The 18254-nt window shown below is 43.2% G+C and overlaps 1 protein-coding gene across 1 annotated transcript in view; it reads right to left on the minus strand.

The window, feature by feature from the left end:
• The window catches only part of ntrk3a (neurotrophic tyrosine kinase, receptor, type 3a), a 179347-nt gene extending 163567 nt beyond the window's left edge, over positions 1-15780 (minus strand). The window contains exon 1 of the mRNA XM_017475136.3: positions 15247-15780. Within this exon, the coding sequence (XP_017330625.1) occupies positions 15247-15515 (269 nt within the window). The 5' untranslated portion in view covers positions 15516-15780. The remainder of the gene's footprint in view (positions 1-15246) is intronic.
• Between the last annotated feature and the right edge of the window lie 2474 nt (positions 15781-18254).

The following is an 18254-nucleotide window of genomic DNA, read 5'->3' on the forward strand; positions in this document are numbered from 1 at the left end:
GCTTTGGATAAAAGCGTCTGCTAAATGAATAAATGTAAATGTATGACTCAGAAGCCTTGGGTAAATTCACACTCACCACACACACACACACACACACACACACACACACACACACACACACACAGAAGAGTAACTCTTGCGAATGTAACTGTAAACGGATAAAATGTACATTGGTAAATTGCTGTGGTATGAGAGGAATGAAGCCCTTCAGGATGTGATGTTAAAATGGAAACTTCCAGGTGGTGACAGTGACTCCGCTTCATCACACGCTAGCTAACAGCCTCTTAGCGGATGAAGCTAGTTAGCTAGGTGGCAACATCTATGCTGTCTTAGCATTAGCATTAGCACGGTTTCTCCATTGATAGCGGGAGGAGAAAGAGTTCGTATCCGTCCCTATTACTGATCTCTAACCCAGCAGTCAGAGTTTATCTGTGAGGTGAACAAAGTTTGGGAAGCTCCGAGATCATCAGTAGCTACAGGAGGAGGATTCGAGTGTCGCTGCATGAAAGCGGTTCAGAAGTAGAAATGACGTGACTTTGTTCTCTCGGCTTTTTAAAGAAAAGATAAGACATCTCATTGTCCTGCGTGACTAACACAGCGACTGTGTGTGTGTGTGTGTGTGTGTGTGTGTGTGTGTGAATAAAAATAAGCGAGAATATTCAGACTCCTACAGAAAATGAGTCAGCATGGGGGAACGTTATCGTGATTCATCTCTCAGCTCAGAGGAGCAGACACACACACACACACACACACACACACACACACACACACACACACACGCACGCGCGCGCAATAGTGCTAACAGCCCACACAGGACGCAGCTCACAGCGTTCAGCGTGACCGCTCCTCTTCGACTCGAGCTGTCCGAGAAACAATTAGAACCCGCCGCGGTCCAGTAAGAACGTCAGAACCGGGACTCGTCGGCGCTGCAGCATCGGCACGGCACCTCTTAGCCAGCTTGAAACTTTTCATTATGAAACAAAAAGCAGTTTGGATCCATCTTTATCTCAGCGTGGAACTGAGATGCGTGCCTTGGCTGGAGAACAGGATCGATGCGATCGAGCAGAACCTGCAGAGCCACGGAGCGTCACGCAGGCAACGATTTCTCTGTACGTTTTATAGTCGCAGTGATTCTCATTCCCATCTACAATTACTTTTCAGGGAAAATACAAACAAACAAATAACATTTAGAACCTTTAAGGCTTCTTCGGTCATTCCTATTGTGGAAGGTTCTATGTAGAACCCTAGAACCAAGTGTTTTCCTATCAGAAACTCTTTCGTGGAGGCTCAGAACCCTTAATTTTCCAAAGAAGCCCTTTTTTATATATATATGTAAAAAAAAAAAAAAAAGAAAAAAAAGAAAAAACACAAGAGGTATGACCCAGGACAAAAAATTTTGAGGCATGACCCAGATCAAAAACATGAGAGGTATGACCCAGGACAAAAAAAAACAAATAAACAAACAAAACAAAAGAGGTATGACCCAGGACAAAAAAAAAAAAACAACAAATAAACAAACAAAAGAGGTATGACCCAGGACAAAAAGAATTTGAGGTATGACCCAGGACAAAAAATTTTGAGGCATGACCCAGATCAAAAACATGAGAGGTATGACCCAGGACAAAAAAAAACAAATAAACAAACAAAACAAACAAAAGAGGTATGACCCAGGACAAAAAAAAAACAAATAAACAAACAAAACAAACAAAAGAGGTATGACCCAGGACAAAAAGAATTTGAGGTATGACCCAGGACAAAAAAAAAAAAAAAAAAAAAAAAAAAAAAGGGGAGGTATGACCCAGGACAAAAAAATTAGAGGTACGAGCCAGGACAAAAAGGATTTGAGGTATGACCCAGGACAAAAAAATTTGAGGTATGACCCAGGACAATAAAAAAAAAAAAAAAAAAAAATTTGAGGTATGACCCAGGACAAAAAAAAATAAAATAAATAAATAAAAATTTGAGGTATGACCCAGGACAAAAAAAAAAATTAAATAAATAAAAATTTGAGGTATGACCCAGGACAAAAAAAATAAAATAAATAAATAAAAATTTGAGGTATGACCCAGGACAAAAAAAATTAGAGGTATGTATTAGCAGATTTGAAATTCCCCGCAAAAATGTGAGTCTAATCTCTAATGGATGTGAGGGGACATGAAGCAGATTCTCACCGAATTTTATAATAAGATAGTATAAGATTACGCATAATATGCAAATTAGCTCATAATACTTGTCTTGTTTGTTTCTTATTTCCAGTTTGTTTTATGGAAATTGCTTCATTAAATATTCAAAACTTCTCAACGATTACTCAGCGATGTTCTGCGGCTCTGAAAAGCGGGGCACGTGTGCAGACTCGTTTGTTTATAACTTTAGCGAGTGGATTTGAAATGAAGTGCATTAGCTTCGTTAGCATAGCCACGTTAGCTAGCCTGGATGGAGTAGGGTTTTGTTCCGGGTTTTGCTCCACTTTGGAAAATGGTTTCTGTACGGCAGTAAGTAAAGTACGTTTTGCTTTCCGTTGCATCAGAATCCCTCGATCTCGACGAGCGATAGCAGCCGATCGTCAAGAACAACGCGCTGTTAAAAAGTTCTTCTCACTCGCCCACGTCTGGAGACGTTTTTAATCGGTATCGATTCACCCCTTAAATAAAAACCTCCAGCACTTCTGACGGGAGCTTAAACAGACTTTTGACACCGCTGAATAAATAACGAGGATGCGCAGTCTGAAATGTTGCACTCGGTTTTTTTTAACGCTGATGAAATAAGAACGGTTCTTTTGGTTCTCAGATTGTGAATGTGCAATGATTTTCTGTACGGATCTGATCCATGCTCTGACGTATCGATTCGCTCGCGCTCAGCGATTTGCCATGCAGGTGCATGAGGCAGATCATTTATTCAGTGCTCGCACACACACACACACACACACACACACACACACACACACACCCCTCCAAATGAACAACAGGATCTGCGCTCAATACCACACAAAACAAGCAGGTCTCAGTGTCAGACGAGTAATTTACCACATATTTTAAGGAGGCGTGGCCTCAGCGTGCCTTTCTAAGTCCAGGAGGTGTGGCTTCTGTGCCTCAGTCTTTGTTTAGGAGGTGTGGCTTCTGTGCCGCAGTCGTAGTTTAGGAGGTGTGGCTTCTGTGCCGCAAACTTAGTTTAGGAGGTGTGGCTTCTGTTGCACAGTCTTAGTTTAGGAGGTGTGGCTTCTGTTGCGCAGTCTTAGTTTAGGAGGTGTGGCTTCTGTTGCGCAGTCTTAGTTTAGGAGGTGTGGCTTCTGTGCCTCAGACTTAGTTTAGGAGGTGTGGCTTCTGTGCCTCAGTCTTAATGAAGGAGGTGTGGCTTCTGTGCCTCAGACTTAGTTTAGGAGGTGTGGCTTCTGTTGCGCAGTCTTAGTTTAGGAGGTGTGGCTTCTGTTGCGCAGTCTTAGTTTAGGAGGTGTGGCTTCTGTTGCGCAGTCTTAGTTTAGGAGGTGTGGCTTCTGTTGCGCAGTCTTAGTTTAGGAGGTGTGGCTTCTGTGCCTCAGACTTAATGAAGGAGGTGTGGCTTCTGTGCCTCAGTCTTAATGAAGGAGGTGTGGCTTGTACAATTTGAGAGATACATTTGTTAAACATTGATTTTGATGAGTAATAAAACGAAAGCTGTTGCTCGTTTCTGGGCTACTTGTGCTGACCTTCACTAAAGCACGTCGTGTCTCAGTTTCTCTGGTCTACTCGATTCCGTAGCGGATAAACGGAAGTCGCGTCTATCGGAAACGCCGAAGCTCCTTTCTGTGAGTGCGCACGACGCTGAATTTTGCGAGGGAGGATAAACTATAAGCCTTTTAATCTGTCAAGGCCGACGTCGAGCTTCAGCAGAAAAACATCGGAAGTGTGTTGGTCGGAGCGGCGCAATCACAGCGCAGGTGTCTTACAATAAAATATTCAATTAATACACGAGATTTGAGGAAAATCCAGTCGCAGTTTTCTTCTGACGCTTCCAGCACGTCAGGCATTCCCAGACGGACGTCGCACACGCCGACCGGACGGTAGTTACTGTCTGGGAAAAAAAATCAGCTGATTTTAGATCTTTAGATATAGTCCACCAATTACTAACCTCAGAGAGTCCTCTCCAAATTAAGAGGAAGAGAGGGAAGTGTGCATGAACATGAGCACAGAAAGTCTCTTTTTTTTTTTTTATGTTCAGAGGTCAGTTTGAGAGCCGCAGTGTACTTCAGTGGAGCGTAAACAGGATCATTTTAACCCTAAAAATAATATCCTGAGAGCTCACAGAAACTATTATTCCATCTTTGAACATCAGATGGACTATAACATCACTCCACACCTATTAGTCAGAGTGAAACGGACTCGTCTGATCGATTTGCTATTTAGTTCGGTGAACATAATAAAAGGAATCAAGCAAAAAAGTAAAATGTTGGCTGAGGGGGCGGGGCTTACAATATATTCATTAAGCGCTTTCATGCATTGGTCAGAAATATGGCATCGACTTATATACGGAAAATAAGTGCGTGACGAAATCAGAAGAAGAAAAAAATCCCCTGAGCATGAAGAACGCACAGTCTGTGCCAAATAAATGATTCGGTAGTTACAATAACGAGTTTAAAACAATTTGTGAATCACATCCAGAGTTTATTTTCTCCAAACCTCCAAAACACATGGTGTTCCTACATCACTACAGCCCTGTTCTTTGGCTCAGTTTAACAGCTCGCAAAATAATAATAAAAGAATCTACAGAAAAACACCGCAACGCCGTTTGAATCGCTTCCTGCAGGTGAGTCGACTCAGAGACGAATCACTCGCTCGCTCGGAAACAGAACGAACGACACGCGGAAAGCAGATTGTCGTATCACATGACCTTGTTGTAATGATTTGAAAGAAAGAAATTGCGACACGAATCCATAAACGAACACCAATAAGACTAGCTGTTCGAGTCGGACAAAAGTAATGGCGCCCTATACAAGAGGGAAGCGTTAGCACCGCTGTGGCTGAGCTGCATTATTGGAAGAATACGCTTCGTAATACGTAATAAAATGAGGACGCAAATCTGTTAAACCAAGCTCAAGAAATTGTCGGTATAAAATAATTAGGATCTGCATTGTGTAAAACAATACCAGCTAATATTATGAAAACATTTAGCTTTTAAGACTAACATCTGAGAATTTTGAGGGTTGTGGTCAAATTTAGCATTGAGGTGAAAAACTCAGAGCTAAATCCTTACCGAATATCAAAACCATCTAAAGACACAAATGACAGAGAAACAAAGCAGGAAGTGAGGATAGAGAACGAAATCACTTTTTTTTTTTTGCAAAACAGAATACAAGACAACAATAACCTTTACCACCTCTCGGTTTCTCCACAGGACATGCAAAAGAGGCACAAAATCCAACATGGCTTCCAGACGGTTCCTGTCTCTCTCTCTCTCTCTCTCTCTCTCTCTCTCTCTCACACACACACACACACACACACACACACACACAGCAGGGCCTAAAGATCTCCTAATGGTGTGAAGGTCACAGCTAACAACGTAGTACAGTATGTACAGCAACTACGCTCACTCAAGCGGTCGCTCATTTGTGGGCGTGGCCTGTCCAGTAATTCCGATAAGAAACGATAATCGCCGTGTAAGACCATCTAAAGCTGACGAGTTCAACACAAGTTAACTAGCGCATTAAACCAATCGCTGTGAAAACTGTTCGTTTGATTGACATGCCACGCAAACGATTAGCAAGACAAGCTAACTGTACTAGCTACATATTTTTCTCCGTAATGTCTCTATACACGTTTAACGAGACGTCGTGCAGTCTGCGACAGGAGATGATGAACGCACGGTTAGAGGCGTTTCTTACTTTTTCTTTTTTCCACGTCAAACAGCGACTGCAGGTAGGAACTAAATTCGCGTGCGTGACCTGAGAAACGTCGGACCACGTGCGCAACAGGATCGTTTGGATCCGTCTTTGGAAGTAAGGAAACAACATTCCCGGACGCTGAATTCTTTCATTAGAGAAACTGTGGCGAGAACATAAAATTCCCTGTTGCACGTTTTGTTTTTACATGCCGTTCGCGGTCGGAGAATCTGTTGTTTGTACGTTTCACTTGCATACTCACTCGGATTGGCTCGGTGCAGCTCAAGCTAAATACGACGTCACCGTGAGGTAACGTTAGCTAGCTAAAGCGATATCAATTCAAAAAAAAAGATGAATACTAAAAACAGAAAGAAATGAATGGAAATTTTACTATCTGCATTTCCCAACTCCGTAACCTTTCAGTACGGTTAAAACATCCGAGTCATTTTAGCTCAAATTTGATTGTGTACCTCATAAATCGTGCTAACTACTTCCTGTTAAAGATTAGCGTGAGAAGCTGACTAAAACGTAGCATGTACAGATCTATACTCTGAAATGCTAGCTAATGTTTCATACATTTATACAACTGCTAATTTTACCCTGTGAGCATTTTCATTGAAACGCTCTCAGACTGGCTAGCATTGGCTAACCAACTAGCTTGGCTCGCCCTCTCTCTCCTTTCACTAACATGACTCATTTTTCTCCAGCACGTCGTCCACCACGTTTGTTTATCTCTCTCCACCGCACTCGCGACCCGATCGGTCAGAAGTTAGAAAAGCGCTCGACATCACTTTGCACGTTTTCTCGAACTTTCCTCAGCTTTTGGAAGCTCCTCTACGGCCACGAGTACGCTTAGCAAAAGCGGACGCGTTCACGTACGTATACATGAAAACGAAGAGGTCACCGCAGCCCGACACGGGGGGAAAAAAAAAACAAAAAAACACAAAAACACGAGCAACGTAAAACAACGTGTTCAACGTAAATCACTTGAGTCGTGTCCTGAAATGCCTGAAGGTGTTAAAATACAAGACCTTTTTTTTTTTTTTTTGTAAAACACGTAATTATGAATCCATTTGCAGCCCGAAGCTATTGTTTTATTACCTGAAAGCAGCAATCGTGCCAAAAAACAAAACAAAACAAAAAAAAAAGACAAGAAAAATAACACTAACACAAACATCAGGGTCTGAGTTTTCATTAAAAGGCTCTTCAACGCAGAGCGCTCGTTCAATACGGATCTGAAGACGCACATTTTCACTCCCATCTATCAGGGGGAACATGGCGTCCTGATTGCTTTTAGAGCTGTTACTGATTCAAAAGAGGCTTTAACGTCTTCGTCAGGATGAAGTGCTGCGCTCTAATGGACTGGATTTTTGTTTTGTTTTTTTCCCCACTCGACTTTCACTTTATTATCCCAGTTAATAATCCCGTGTTTGTTTTGTGGGAAAAGAAGCTCTGAAATGGACATTTTTTAAATAAATAAATAAATAAATAAATAGATTGCACTAATATCAGAGCGGGCGATTAGCGGTTTAGCGTCTGTGCTCGTAGCCATAAGTTCGTGAGATCGAACCCACGGACGAGCTTCGAGCATCGGCGCATGAGTGAAGCTTAAACTCTGTAGAAATGCGCTGAAATCAGTGAAGCTCCGCAGTTCACTTTCAACGTTTGAAGGAAAATAGCTTAAAAGTGGTAGCGAGGCTAGTCGGAAGTCCGCCCGCCGCTACACATACCCGTACTTTAATGCATAATTTAAAGTATTTTCCTTTCAGTCTTGAGGTTTCCGTACACGATGATCGTGCGTGTATCCGATTCATTGACGATTCTTCCACAACAAATAGGCGCACTCCTGTTGCTCCCTGCTTTAGCTAACACTCCAAGATGCTAGCATAAATATCCTTCACAAATATCCTGTTCCATAGGTTTCACTCCTACTTCCTGGTTTGGTACAAAGGGCCTGGTGTGTTTTTTTTTTAGTTGTCCTTATAGAACTCCTGAGTAATTTGGGGGCATGTGAAGTAAAATTCAACTCTTTTTTGAAAACACTGGCCGCGCAAACCGCGAAAAGAAAAGCAATAGGATGGTCAAAACTGCGCTAGGATAACTTCTTTTCTGTCTCTGTACTAAAGGTTTGCAATCGTGTTCTAATAGCAAAAGGATAATAATAAGAAATGAAGAAGAGATCAGAGGAAAAAATGCCGTAGTGTCCTTTATTCCAGTCATGCACCATGGAATCCCATTAGCAGAGTGCAAAAGCGCATCGCTAATACCGATACGTCACACATATCGAAAATAAAAACAATTAGCCTAATGGAGATTTTCAAGAACAAATGGGTTACGCCAGGTAATCAATTAGACCGGAAAAAAAAAAAAAAAACATTTAGAAGACAGATATCATAATGGAAGCGTAACACGAGGACAAAAAGTCATTCATCTGCTCTTTAATGCGAACTCTCGCTCTCACGTGTGATAAGCTGAGGAAACACACACGTGGTGATAATCTGTAGCGTCTGTAGTCGTTAAAGTCAGAAATCTGACCAAACGTCGTCGACTCAAGCCGTATGAAAAGTCCTTCCATCACAATGCGTTAAATTTTTCCATGTCACCGCGTGTAAACGCGGACTAATCGTTCTTGTCCGATCCGTACAGACGTTTCTCCGCACGTATTAATAGACGCTAAATCGGTCACAAATTCCCTGCACGGCTCATTTACGTTCGGCCGCGGCCGGAAGAGCTCACGCAGAGAGACGCCAACGACAAAATGGTGATCAAATGGTGAAAGAGCTCCTCCTTTTATAGGGCGCCATTACTTTTGTCCTGACTGAACAGCTAGGTTATACGGCCATTCCCTTACCAGCCTCACTGCCGTCTGTGCCTTGAGGTGGCTTAGTGGTTAGCACGTTCGCCTCACACCTCCAGGGTTGGGGGTTCGAGTCCCACCGTGTGGGCGGAGTTTGCATGTTCTCCCCGCGCTGCGGGGGTTTCCTCCCCAGTCCAAAGACATGCACGGTAGGCTGATTGGCGTGTCCGTAGTGTATGAATGTGTGTGTGAATGTCTATGTGATGGACTGGCACCGTGTCCAGGGTGTACCCCGCCTTGTGCCCCATGCTCCCTGGGGTAGGCTCCAGGTTCCCTGTGACCCTGAAGGAAGGATAAGTGGTATAGAAGATGGATGGATGGATGGGTAACAGGATACAGGACAGTGTGTGTGTATTATTTATATGTACTGTTTTCCACTGGAACTCATGTTTTGTTCTTCCCTGCCGCTTCTATTTGCCTCGTGAACGCTTGTATCCTGTAACTTTAAAGAACAGAGCTCCATAAACGCTGTTTCGCACCCGGAGGTTAGAGATGTGTGTTTTGTGCTTGATGGTGTGGGTGAGGGAGATAGAGAGAGATTAGACGGGATGGAGACGGACGAGAGAATCACCGATGTTTGGTTTTATTTTTGCGAGCCTGCTCACTGTAGTGTTCACAGTCAGAGTAACATATCGCTCTATTACCGAATACAATCTGATCTCGGATCAGGACACAGAGTCGAATAAAAAAAAATATATGCAAAAAATAAATCAAATAAAAACACAAACAAAAGAATTCTCTTATTTCAGAGTTCTGCGAGGCTTTCTGTTCTCATGCTGCTGGAAAAGATTATTTACTGTATATCCACGTTTAAAAAAAAAATTAAAAAATTTTAAAAAAAGAAGCAGTTTTCTCTGTGCAACTGCATCGTTTACGGGTGTTTTGATTATGTTTTTTCAGCGCTTCGACTCTAAAAGTTCAGGTTTTCTTCTCAGCAGGTTAGAGATGTGTGAAAACACGGGTCCAAGAAGACGGAGAGAAAAACAAAAAAAAGGTCAAACCTGATACAGACCTGAAGATTCTAGGGGGGAAAAATCCACAATACAGAGACAGTTCTAATAAAATAACACTAACACACCCTTATACTAGAGAGAGAGAGAGAGAGAGAGAGAGAGAGAGAGAGAGAGAGAGAGAGAGAGAGAGAGAGAGAGATATAACTAGATAGATAGGGCGAGAGGATGTGTGTGATAGATAAATAGATAGGGTGAGTGGGTGTGTGAGATAGATATATAGATAGATAGATAGATATATAGATAGATAGATAGATAGATAGGGTGAGGGTGTGTGTGATATATATAGATAGATAGATAGATAGGGTGAGAGGGTGTGTGTGATAGATATATAGATAGATAGATAGATAGATAGATAGATAGATAGATAGATAGATAGATAGGGTGAGAGGGTGTGTGTGATAGATATATAGATAGAGTCTTCCTTTAAAAAGGACTAAAAAGATAGAAAGAGCGAGAGGGAAAGTGATCGATAGAAAGAGATAGAGCGAGAGGGTGTGTGTGATAAATAGAAAGATATAAAAAGGTCTTCCTTTAAAAAGACTAAAAAGATAGAGAGAGAGAGAAAGTGATAGATAGATGGATAGATCGATAGAGTTTAGAAAGACTATTAAACCTTCCTTTAAAAAGGAAAAGAAAAAAAGAAAGAGAGAGAGAGAAAGAGCAAGATAGACAGACAGTAGATGAGAAGAGTCACTAAGCTGCTGTTGAATTCTGGATTCTGATTGGTCAGAAGGTGTTTATAACATCAGCTCAGAAAACCAACAAATTTTGACTAAAGAGTAAAAATCTGCCAAAATCGGCAGATTTCATTTAACCACGCCCACAAAACTCCATAAAAGGCCAAGAGAGCTGAAAATGACAAAATGGCGGCTAAATGGTGAAAGAGCGCCTCCTAAGCATGACGTGCGCTAAATCTCCCAGTAACGCAGCTCGGCCACTGCAGCACGGGGCGCCATTACTTTCCTCACAAAACACAAAAACGTGATTCACAAAACCCAACTGAAATAAAGAAGAGGAGATTTAAACTCGACCTTGTAATCCGTATATACGACGATTAGCGAGTCTCCTTATACGCAAAAAAACCGTAGCGAGTGGATTAGCGTGGACGCTGCATTTCTCACGTAAACTCTGCTGCGAATAAACTACTGGAGATAAATGCCTGCACGGAAACAGGAAACGCTCTTCCGTCTCCGCAGAACAGAATCCATGACGAAGGTCCTAAACAACATCTCGAGGCTTCCATCACTTCCTCCTGAACTTCCTGAGCGATGTGGAGTTTATTATAATCAGGACAAACAAACAAACAAAAAAAAGCTAACACGCCCCCTAGTGGCCTGGACTGTTCGACTACGGACTACACACCTGCTGCACAGCGAGCGCGAGGTGATCACACCGGACACTATAGTGTGTATATATATTTATAGATAAACGACCCTACAAAGTCTAAGATGATTAGTGTTAGGTTTAGGGTTAGTCCATCACTCAGGGTTAAGTCCATCATCAATTAGTCCATCCATTCAGTACCCTTGTAAAAACGTTTATATATTTAAAAAAAAATAAAAAATCATCAATACCAACGATATCTCAGAAAAGTGTATCGCGAAATCGTTTATCACGATATCAACGTTATATCGATATAATCGCCCAGCCCTACCTGAGAGTGTCCCATTTTTACAGGGAAACACATTCATCTCATGATCCCAAGACTAGAATCTGCTCAGCTGGATCCGTCTCCACGTCTCCGCGTCCACGCCGGCATTCTATCCATCCACCCATCCGTTCTCTGTACCACGTATCCGACACAGGATCCCGGGGGAGCCTGGAGCCTATGGGACTTGAGGAGGAAACCGGAGAACCTGGAGGATTCCCCCGAAACATGAGGAGAACACGCAAACTCGTCTTGGAAAGACTCGGGCTTTCCGAATAGGAATTACGAGTTCAAACGAGGAATTCTGGAACCTCCCAGTTCCCACTCGGTCATGAACTCATCTTGAGCGTTACTCGAAACACGTCTTTCTGACACGCCGTCTTCTATCTCACGCGCACGTCGCAGCTAACGTCGAGCGTTTCATCTCCGTGTTTATAGACGAGTAATGCTTTGTTTGTTTGTTTGTTTGTTTGTTTGTTTTGAGAGCACATTTGACGGGGGGACGTCCGTGTGTGTTTTTCCAGTTAGTTTCAAAGTGGTAAAGAACGTTTCCGGACATTTTTCAGCCTTTATTTTGGTTCACATTTTTCTTCGTGTGGGTCGCGGTGGCGTTACGATGAAAAGATCTCTCTGATTTCCCCCGCCGCGAATTCCCCATCCTCCTCGGAGATCTCCCGACGTTCCCGAGTCGGCTCGACTGTAAGATTTAAATCTCTTTACTACGGTATGATCGGAGCATTCGTAAACACACTATACCAGCAAAACCCAAACGCACACACACGATAATCAGATTACGATTACGTAATGTCAGATATTCCAGTACGCGCAACAACATGCCACAGTTTGACAATAACAACAGATCACGCGTTACATCGATAAGTTTCAGGCGAGATCTCTGTCTCTACATGTCCGAACACCGCCACACACTCGAATAAAGAATTTTTTTCATCGTCATAAAAAACAAAAACACGTGACGGAACGACGCCGGCGTGATCGCAGACCTCTGTGCGATGATATCAGAGAGTATGTTTAATTCATACAGAGTCTTTCGTCACACCCGAGGTCGAGAATTCTCAAAACAACAGCAACAAACTCACACTGACAGACAGACAGACAGACAGACAGGCAGACAGACAGGCAGACAGACAGACAGGCAGGCGGGCGCAAAGGCGGGACGAAGAATATCTTCTTAAAAGATATTTATTTATATGATACAGGAAATGTATCACGATATACAGGTTTGATAAACAAGCGCTGGCAAAATACTACGTGTATTTCTATTTTTATATGTCATTAGAGAAAGGAAAAGAAAAAAAAAAAAAAACATTCAACACTAATTATTTTCCTTTCTTATTTTTAAAATAAAAAAATATCAACGGCTTCCAGGCGTTTATTTTTTGTTGTTGTTGCTGCTGTTGTTTTTAAGTATTTGATGATATCGCTGCAGTAAAGCGTACTGTGACGTCATTTATTTTTCGTGATACGGATACCGCGCCCTATCAGACCCCCCGGGCGAGGGCACGAGAGAAATCCACCGCTCGCTCACGCTCACGCTCACACCCAGCAGCCGAAAACATTCCGACGGTGACGCTGAAGAACAAACATCGAGACGTACGAAAATAAAAAGGAAAAACGAACAAATAAATAAATAAATGAATAAATAAATAAATAAATAAGTAAATAAATAAATTTGGACGCAGCGGCTTCTTAGAGATGTGAAAAGAACTCGAGTGCGGGGAAACGTTATCTGACCGCCCTCATCAGGAGACGTATACGAACATCACGCTGCGCTCATGTCTAGATTTATTCCCTAATCCCAGGCTCAAAACTGACGATCTGAATTCATCAGCAGATCATTTTATTTTCTTTCTAGAAATAAAAGCTCGGAATTAGCACCCAAAGATTTGAATAAATAAACGAAGCGAGTAGAAATCTCTAGAAATGGGTTTTAACCAGCTTAAACCATCGATGTTTGGTTTACTGTAATCTTATAAACAGCAAACACCGGATCAGTTGGACTTCATTCTCGATCTTCTAATTGGAAAAGACGCCGTTGAACAGAAGTGCACCGAAGTTAAATGGCTGCAAAATCTTAAATGTGCTTAAAAACAAAGAGCAAAGGAGTTAATTTTGGCTGATCTTGAAGATATATAATCTCAGACCAGTGGACCTCCTCAGAACTGTCCCTCTCGACCCACTCCGGAGAGCAAGTAAGCAGAGGAACGTCATTTCCATCGCCTGTACTCACGACACGCGACCGCTCACGACTGAGGTCAGGATGTAGTCTGGGCATCGCTGAACACTTCAGGAGGACCTTTTCGAAAAAACTGAGCTCCTGACGGTCCCTCATGAGTAAGATCCCAAGATCGTTCCCCTGAAGATCTTTTCCAGGATGTTTAAACATCATCCCAACGGAATATTCCAGAAACATATCATTTATAAAACCGCGATATCACGTCAGACGGTTATCGTGGCGTGGATTCAGCGCACCACTCGAACCCTGGAAACCCGTCAGGAACACGCCGGCGGTGACGGGGGACGTCTTCGGCCTTAACGGACCGCCGTATCTCTTAGAGCTCAGACGTCTGAGAAGAAAGCGAAATCGTTTGTAGAAGTGAGATCAGACAACACAACAGCGTGGATCAGAAGCTAGGGAATGGCGTGTCGGCGTTTTTAAAAGAATTCATCAGACGACAGCACCGACTGCGATGATGATGATGATGATGATGATGATGATGATGACTCTCTTTTCATTCAAATCAAACCAAAACGCACGACCATTTCACGTCACGTCACGTGAAGAACAAACACGATTTATCGTACAGATTCTTCTCTCCTTCCAAAATCAAACTAAACCGTTACTCGGTACCGTTACTGCCTTCTGATCCAACATCACACGGACACGCTTAGGACATGTGTAGGAACTTCAGAGTTGGACATCATGTGAACACACACACACACACACACACACACACACACACACATTGTACACACACACATTTACACTGTACACACTCTGCTTAGAACTGACTGTGTTTTTGACTATCTTTTGTATTATTATTATTATTATTATTATTATTATTATTATTATTATTAATTCTTTTCTTTTGGCGTCAGTAAAAAAAGGGAGAAAAAAATAATTCTGTTTCCTGCCTTGAATACAAATCAGCCCTAATAAAGACTCCTCTCTCTGAGGAGGAGAAAATAACTAACAAGTGCTTCTCCGAGAGCAAATCTCTCTCTCACACACACACACACACACACACACACACACTAGTGCGTCTGCATCAGATTTCCGAAAGGAAAGATCATGATATTGTCGTGTTTTATCTTTTTTTATTTCGTAATTTGTTTATAGACATGTTCATCTGATGAAATCCTGAAGGGAATAAAATACTGATCCTTATGCGTCAAGAAGAGAAGATCAGGAATACCCCAAATAATCACGCCTTTTCTTTTCTCTCTCTCTCTCTCTCTCTCTCTCTCTCTCTCTTCAATAATCTGAAAGAAATCTGGGGAAGAAAAAAAAAAAAAAAAAAAAAGATGCTACTATGATGTTTTATTTTTTACTCTTAAAACATCTATAGCCTGAACAATTTTTTTTCACGTTGATGTTGCTTTTTGGTTATGAATGAATCGCGTTCTTTAACAACAACAACAAAAAATGCACAAAGAAAAAAAACAAACCAAAAAAAAAAAAAAAAAAAAAAAAAAGTCGTGCGTTAAATTGCGCACCAGCCTCCCACGCTGTGTGCGCGCCCGCACGCGCCCGCACGCACCCGCCCGTGCAGGAGCGAGTGTATTAACATGACACACACACACACTTTGTGTTTAAAAAATAAAAAAAAAAAGTGTCAAACAAATCCCGCAGACTTACATGGAGGTGATGTTCTGGAAGAGGTCGGAGATGCTGGTGCTGTGTGTGCCGTTGTTGCCCGCGTCTATACCCGTCTCGTGCAGGGCGAGCAGAGGGAAAAAGCTGCCCTGGTGCGATTTATTGCAGTGAATCTCCGTGCTGGAGCAGCTGCAGGTCGGCGGGCACTCCAGCACCGAGCTCACACACACCCGCAACACACCGAGCAAGAGCAACAACCTCCAGCAGGAAGAAAAGCGCAGCGGCAGCGGCGGCACCGGACGCGTCTCCATCCTCCGTTCCCCCGCCACGCTGTTGCATGCATGCACTCCGGGGCTCCGTTTTATTCTTTCCTTTCCTTTTCCCTTTTCAGAAGCGAGAAAATGCACACGCTCACATGCGCACACTCACACACACACACACATACATGCACTCTCACTCACACACACACACGCGCGCGCGCACACACACACACACACAGAGAGAGGTCCCGCTGTCCGCGCGATGGGATGCAGGAATAACACGGCTGCGGTGGTGACGGTGCTCCACTTCTCCGGAGGAAAAAAAAAAAAAAAACAAAAAAAAAAAAAAAGAGGAAGAGAGGAGAAAACAAGGGGAACAATATCCACACACACACACACACACCGCGCGCGCACACACACTACTCCGTTAGTGTAGGATGAGATGAAAAATCGATATCCTCTCCGGTTTGGTACTCCTCCTCCTCCTCCCTTTGCCCCGTTTGCATCGTAGATGCTCTTTCAGAGCTCCGCGTGCGCGCGTCCACTTAGTCCTATCAGTGCGTGCGCCGGGGTAGGTATAGCACGCACACACACACACACACACACACACACACACACACACACACAGAGGGAGAGAGAGACAGAGAGAGAGAGAGAGAGAGGGTCCATGATCTGAGCATCAAGTCCCACCTACTGGGCAGATTTAAAACTGGCGCACCTGCAGCACACAGCAGCACTGAGATCAAATCGAAAACACTGCAGGTCTTTTTTCCCTTCTTTCCTTTAACCCCCATTACAGCAATCAACCAAATGAAATCTGCGGAAAATATACACGCCGTGTTTATGCTGTTTCCGCTGCTGTCAGTTCAGATCAGCAGCCAGACTCAACAGGTCCATGGTGTAGAAATGTTTTCTAAACCCCTTTAGAGCAGCGATTCACATTTCTCTCGTCATTCAACCGAAATTTCAAGCCCCGACGTGACCCGCACGATCCGACCCGACATGATCAGACCCAATCAGACCCGGTCAGACCCGATCCAGCTCTTCAAGTATTATTTAAAAGTGGATGTTGCTCGTCGGTGTATAGCTCCTGAAATTTCTGCCAACAGAACACATTCAGGTCCAAGTCGACCCATAAAACAACCGACCAACCAGCCACAGAGTGTCATTTCAGCGGCGTAGCTGCTCACAGTCGCACCGAAGACGTACTTCACTCCACAACACTTCGACGGGATTCGGATCCGAGCTTTGACCAGACCATTCCATAACCCTCCACGTTTCTTCTTTCTGAGCCGTTCCTTAGTGGATTTGCTCGTGTGCTTAGGATCGTTACTTTTTTCTTTTTTTTTACCCGTTTATAGTTACACGTAACGTTGCAGAATGTCCACAAAAGAAGTCCGTTCCTGTTGTCGCTTACGCTAAAGCAGCGACAAACCGTCATTACTTCACAGAGGAACCACGAAGCAGCGCAGACTCCTCTGTCCTGGAGATGTCCGAAACCGTCACCTCCGACTGTTACAAAGCGCCGACACTGGAGACTCCTTCCGTAAACGTTAAATCAGATAAACACGTCCCTGTGAATGAGCTGTTGCTATAGAAACGAGAGCGTATTATTAAGAACCGGCGCGTTAATTATAAATAAACCTGCGCTACTGTCAGAGCTGCTGTTATAGAGAATTAAAATCAACACCTTCTGACCAATCAGAATCCAGGACTCCGTAGCGCCGCGGCGTAAACGGATTTAAACACCTCGACGTGAAGGAATCTACGCAGCTCTTCCTGGTGGCGTGACTTCCGAGTCCCTTTGCGAACCCCGTGTTTTTCGGCACACCCACGTCACTTCCTGTGAATCGGCAGAACCAAAAAGAGCTGAAGAACGACGCGTCGCGTTCACATCGGCTCCTGACGAGAGAAAAGCAGAACGTCAACGTTAGAGGGTAATTACAGCCGTTTCGTGGATTTCACGAAGCCGGAGACGATCCGGCGTTCTACGAGTTCCAGAAAATTCCAAGCACAAACGGTCACACGGGGTCAAATCCGCCTGAAGCCTCCGCCGCCGTCTCTGCCTCGTCCCTTCCACGAGGACGTCAGATGAACCCGACGTCTCACTCTGACCTATGAGCTTCAGAGTGCTTTAACTGAGAAGCACGGCGTCCGGGGGGAGGGGGTAAACTTTTGCTTCACCATCTGGACACGACTAGAGAACAAAACCATGCGTTCATTTAACACCAGCTCTGAACGTTCGGGTAAAATATCACAAACAAACAAACAAAGTAGCACAGCAATGTGTCCGGAATTGAAACCGTCTATAATCCCGTCTATAATCTATCCGGAACGCTCAGCCATTGTACTAACTTGTTCCATCATAATACACACACAAAGTACATATAAAATACAAGACTCCCATTTTACAGGATTATATATTGTGTAGTACTGCAACTGTTCTGTTTTACACTGTAGTTTTAACTCCTCCATTGAGAAATACACAGGATCATACATCTCAGTGCTTTTATAGAACACGAGTCATCAGGTGCGAGTTGGAACGGCGTTGGCTGGAAACAAATAATTTCCACAGTACAGAAACTGTCAAAGGGAAGAAATTACACAGAGAAAAGCTCAAATTCAGGAATTACCACAGTGAGAGGCGTCTAAAATGAACAGTTCGCACAACAAACTGAAAGAAAACACAATAAGAGCTACAAAAATATACAAAAAGCGCACAACAGAAACGGTCAAAATGGACAAAATGCACAAGAAAAATTCCAGAAATGAAAGATTACGCGAAGAAAT

Source organism: Ictalurus punctatus, chromosome 8 (assembly GCF_001660625.3).
Source record: "Ictalurus punctatus breed USDA103 chromosome 8, Coco_2.0, whole genome shotgun sequence".
Lineage (NCBI taxonomy): Eukaryota > Metazoa > Chordata > Actinopteri > Siluriformes > Ictaluridae > Ictalurus > Ictalurus punctatus.